A 5,000-nucleotide genomic window follows, 5' to 3' on the forward strand; every position below is an offset into this window, starting at 1 on the left:
CATTGAAGATATTTTCATGTGTGAACTTTAGAATGACATTTTACATCGCTTCAATTGCTGTAGTAAACTGCTACAAAGTTCAACTATTGAACTAAGCCCGGCCATTGGATTGTTAAAAAGTTTAGACACATATATAGGTAGGTGTCGAGAAAAGTTTGACTATTACCATTTCAAGGCAAGTGACCGATGTGGAAGCAGCAATATATAAATCAAACAGTCGGAGAGCACGTGAACACAGGAAAACAGTAGATGACGGAGATGCCGCAAGTGTGATGGATGAAATGTCGGGTCAGGAGAAATTCAAAGTGAATACATTCTTGGTTATCATAGACCAACTGAAAAGTTCCCTATGCAAACGAATTGACGCCTATTCAACAGCAGTGCAGAGGTTTGGTGTTTTAACTGAGTATAATTCAATGTCAGCTGAAGACATCAATGCTGCAACATCAGTACTTGTTAATGTCTATCCACATGACCTCTCTCCTCACTTTCCTATGGAATTTAGACAGTGCCTATGATAGGTGAAAGAGCAAGTATATCCGGATAATGCAACTGGAAGCGCTCAGAGCTTTTTCAAACTCTTGCATACCACTGGTGTCCACTTAGCTTTTCCAGACAGCGAGATAGCATTGCGGATGTACCTGTCTCTAATGTCAACTAACTGCACTGGCGAAGGTTCATTTTCGTAATTGAAACGCATTAAAGACGCGTTCAACCATGTCTCAGCAGAGGCTAGGGATGCTTGCATTTCTTTCAATTGAAAGCGATTTACTGCACAACGTTGACATTAACAAAGTCGTTGATGAATTCGCTTTTGCAAAAGCACGCAAAATGGCAATCTAGGTAGAAAAATAATAATGATAATTTTACTCTGTTGTGAGACCTTAGTTACATTATCCTACTGGTATGTTGTCCATATTCCATACTGTCATACTTTGGACTGCATGACAGACAGACACACCCGCACAGACAAACCGTGCATGTGTCTGTAGTTTTGAATTTGCACGTGTGTGTGTGTGTGTGTGTGTGTGTGTGTGTGTGTGTGTGTGTGTGTGTGTGTGTGTGTGTGTGTGTGTGTGTGTGTGTGTGTGTATCTAACTTTTTCAGGCCACTCAGTGAAGTTTGCCTTGGGGGCCAGCTGGGTCTTAATCCGGCACTGTCTCTCTACCAGTGTATCAATGTGTCGCCAGCGTCTTACCCCAGGTAATGACCCCTTTTAACGAGCTAAGTGAAAAATATTCAGGTTTGTATGCAGTTAACAGCGTGGAAAAGTCTTATTATTTTCTCCCTCGTTTGGAATAGAATCTACACATAAGATATCGTTTTCATTTTAAGAGCAAACAGTGTGGGCATAACTTTTTGTGCACAGTCTCTCCGAGAGCCAATGATACTATATATATACCTATTCTTTTACATTGATACTTGTATCCTTTCCACCCCCCCCCTCTCTCTCTCTTTCTCTCTCCCTCTCCCTCTCTCTCTCTCTCTCTCTCTCTCTCTCTCTCTCTCTCTCTCTCTCTCTCTCCCTCCCTCTCTCTCTCTCTCCCCTCTCTCTCTCCTTGTCGATATACCTGGATACCTGGAGGTGTCATCTCTGACTCAGAGGTTGATGTGTATTGACCCTCCATCATTTACGGTCGCGAGCTGCCGTTGCACATTTTGCCAGTCCGTGTTCTTATGTTGTCCATCCATGTTATTCTTTGTCTTTCCCTGGCTCTCCTGCCCCACACCTTTCCTTCAAGCACCTCTTTTACAATGTTCTCGTGTCGTTTCAAGTGACCAAAGTGTTGCATTTTTCTACATTTTATTTTATTCAGCAGGGTTTGTCTTGTGTGTAGAATCTGACACACCTCATTGTTTGTCTTTTTCAACTTATTCTGGCCATTCTACGGTAGTACCACATCTCAAACGTATTTGTTTTGTTTTCTTTTCAATGTGTATAGATCTATATATAACGCGTGCTTGTGTGTGTGTGTGTGTGTGTGTGTGTGTGTGTGTGTGTGTGTGTGTGTGTGCGCGTGCGTGTGTGTGCGTGTGTGCGTGCGAGTGTGCGTGTGTGTGTGTGTAGGAATATGTAAGTTGTCTACTCAGTAACTTAGTACTCAGTGGGTGGTTGGAGGGTGCTCTGGTGTGGTTTGTTTCTTCTTTCCTATCAAACATCTATCGTCTTTATCTCTTCTCCTTTTTTGTGTGATTGTTACTCTCTTGTAACACCTCTAATCATCAGCACTTATATGACCTTATTGTGTTGCAAGTGCTGTAAACACACTTACTAAAACTACACCTCTTTTTTTGGGAATGTTTTCAGTGTCATTGATCCTGTTTTATCGCTACTAATTTAATATGCTTATAATTTTAATGGACTGATAATGTATTATGGAAATGATATGATACTTACTGCATAGCTCCTTTACACCCCTTGTGAGGCACATTCATTGAGTGAATCTACAGGAAAACGTTGGCCTTGGATCTAGGTAATTCAGGTCTACTGGCTTGTTGTTTCTTTTCCCTGTTGTGTTGAGACAATAATATAATGTTATCATGACATGATCTGCTGGTGGTCGTGGTCGTAGTGGTGAAGATACTGATGACGGTACTTATAATGCTGCTGCTGCGTCTGATGATGATGATGATGATGATGATGATGATGATGATGATGATGATGATGATGATGATGATGATGATGATGATGATTATGATGATGATGATGATGATGATGATGTAGGGTAGGACGAGGTTGGAGTATATTGGAGGAGGAGAAGAAGGTGGAAGTTTTAGGATGAGATTGCAGACGACGGAGGAGGAAGAGGCAGGAGGATGTTGGAGGAGGAGGAGGAGGTTAGAAGAGGGTGTGGAAGAGGAGGAGGAGGGGGGTGAAGAGGAGCGAGAGAAGGAGGAGAAGGTGCAGCAGGAGGAGAAGAGGGGAAGGAGGAAGATGTTAGTTTTATATTTGTGTCACTGTTGCTGTAGATGCCGTCCTCTTTACCATGCCCTCAGCACGTGCTCCGTCTCTGCACTCTCTGACACAGCTGTTTCATCTTCTCGGCGCCATCCAGCACCAACCAGTGACGTAAACGTTCAAGGTCGACATGGTTTTCTCACTTGAAAAGTACCAGCTATCGCCGAAGTGTGGCTTCACGGCCTTCTTGCCTGTGAGTGATTGGGTAGTTTCAAGGAGGTTATACAATCAAGTCCTTGGGTAGATTCTACAGTTCAGTCCGAGATGGCCATTTGATACAGATAGGACAACTGGCAAAAAGAAAGGTGGTTTTGGTTTTTTTATTTTTAAAGTTAATATTTTACTGCACCTGCAAAACATTTTTAGGCCGCTTAAGTGCCTAAGATTAGACGTGTGGCAAGAAAGTAATAATCACAAAAAAGAGGGAGAGATAAGGACGATAGCTGTTTGATATAAATGATGGAGTGCACCATACCAAAGCATCGGCCAACCACCCACAAAGTAAAGCTGTACTTTTGGATGTTGGAAGCAAGAGTATTAGATCTATTCTTCCTTTTATTCTCCAAGTGTCACGTCTGGAGCAGACATTGACAACCATGGTTCCTCATTTCTTCATGTTGTCTGTCTTCTTGATCAGCTCGGATTTTCTCTTTGCGTTATTCCTTGCTAAGGTGTTCGGGCCATCTGTGTATGTTGTTCTTTGTCTTTTTCTACTCTTCGTTCCCCCTATTCTACCACACAGCAGTAGTTGTTCTAGTACATTTGATCTATTTATGTGATCAGAGAATCCCATTCGTCTTTTTCTAGTGGTTCTGATTATAGATCTTTCACAACCTGCGATTTGCAGCACTTCTCTATTTGTTTTCCTCTCTGTACTTGAGATTCTGAGTATTCTCCTTAAATACCACATTTCAGCGCCTTCCAGTCTTCTTTCTGTGTCTTTTGTTTAGAGTCCAACTCTCGCATCCATACAAAAAGACTGACCACACGTATGTTCTTATTTTTTTGTTCACTGTTATGTTTCTGTTTGACAGGATAGGTTTCTCTTGCTGAAAGTTTCTTTGCATATTGCAATCCCCGTTCTTATCTCTGTGTCACTTTTTACATCTGGTGTAATTGTGCAATCAAGGTATTTAAATGTGTTGACCAGTTTTATTCTGTCGTTCTTACATGTGATGTTGCATACTGGGACGTCAGAACTTTTAGATACCCCCTGGCATTCTGTTTTTTTGGCGTCCAGTAGTAGGCCCTTCTCTTTCTCTTTTCTCGGAGAGGGGAGACGCACCTGTTCTGCCAGGTTGTGTGGGTTATAATAAATATGTAGGGCTAGCAACTTGCAGCCTACCCTACATAACAAGTCTGTCGCAACAGAAACGTCAAGAGAAAGGTATGTACTCTATGTACACCTTACCTCTTGGTCATACCATCAGACACCATTCTATGCCCTACCATATACGCAGCTGATACACAACTTTACAAGTCTGCAAAACCCAACAATAGATCTATTCAACCTCGGTTAAAAGACACCTCAGAATGTTTTGAATCTGTAAAAGCATGGGTGACTGAAAATAAATTGAAATTAAAAGATGACAAAACAAAAATCATGCTATGCTCAACCAGCTCAAATATAAATGCTCTTGATGTAGAATATCTCACCATTGTCAAAGGTACTGTCGCTTTTTCGAACAAAGCAAAACATCTTGGAGTATACTTAGACAAAGACTTGTCCATGGAGACCCAACTTAACCCTCTATGTAAAATTTCATACTTACAAATGAGAAGAATTGCTCACACAAGGACATTTCTTAGCACTCATGCCACCAAAAAACTAGTGTTTGCCTTCGTTTTGTCTCGAATTGATTATTGCAATTCACTGTTCGCTGGCCTGCCTGAAGAAAAAATTGCAAAACTCCAATGCATTCAAAGCCCTACTATGCTTCAACGGTCAAACTAACCAGTCTACCACATACATTCAAGAAGTCATTGTACCATACACACCATCACGTGAACTAAGATCCAGTGGTTGTAGACTAATTTCAAT

The 5,000-nt window shown here is 41.5% G+C and overlaps 1 protein-coding gene across 1 annotated transcript in view; it reads left to right on the forward strand.

The window, feature by feature from the left end:
- LOC101863408 (indoleamine 2,3-dioxygenase 2) overlaps positions 1 to 5,000 on the forward strand; it is a 35,108-nt gene that overhangs the window by 2,998 nt on the left and 27,110 nt on the right. Inside the window, exon 2 of the mRNA XM_005113073.3 lies at positions 2,998 to 3,152. Coding sequence (XP_005113130.1) covers positions 3,090 to 3,152 — 63 coding nt within the window. The 5' untranslated portion in view covers positions 2,998 to 3,089. The remainder of the gene's footprint in view (positions 1 to 2,997; positions 3,153 to 5,000) is intronic.

The sequence above is a fragment of the Aplysia californica genome, unplaced genomic scaffold (assembly GCF_000002075.1).
Source record: "Aplysia californica isolate F4 #8 unplaced genomic scaffold, AplCal3.0 scaffold01592, whole genome shotgun sequence".
Classification (NCBI taxonomy): Eukaryota; Metazoa; Mollusca; class Gastropoda; order Aplysiida; family Aplysiidae; genus Aplysia; species Aplysia californica.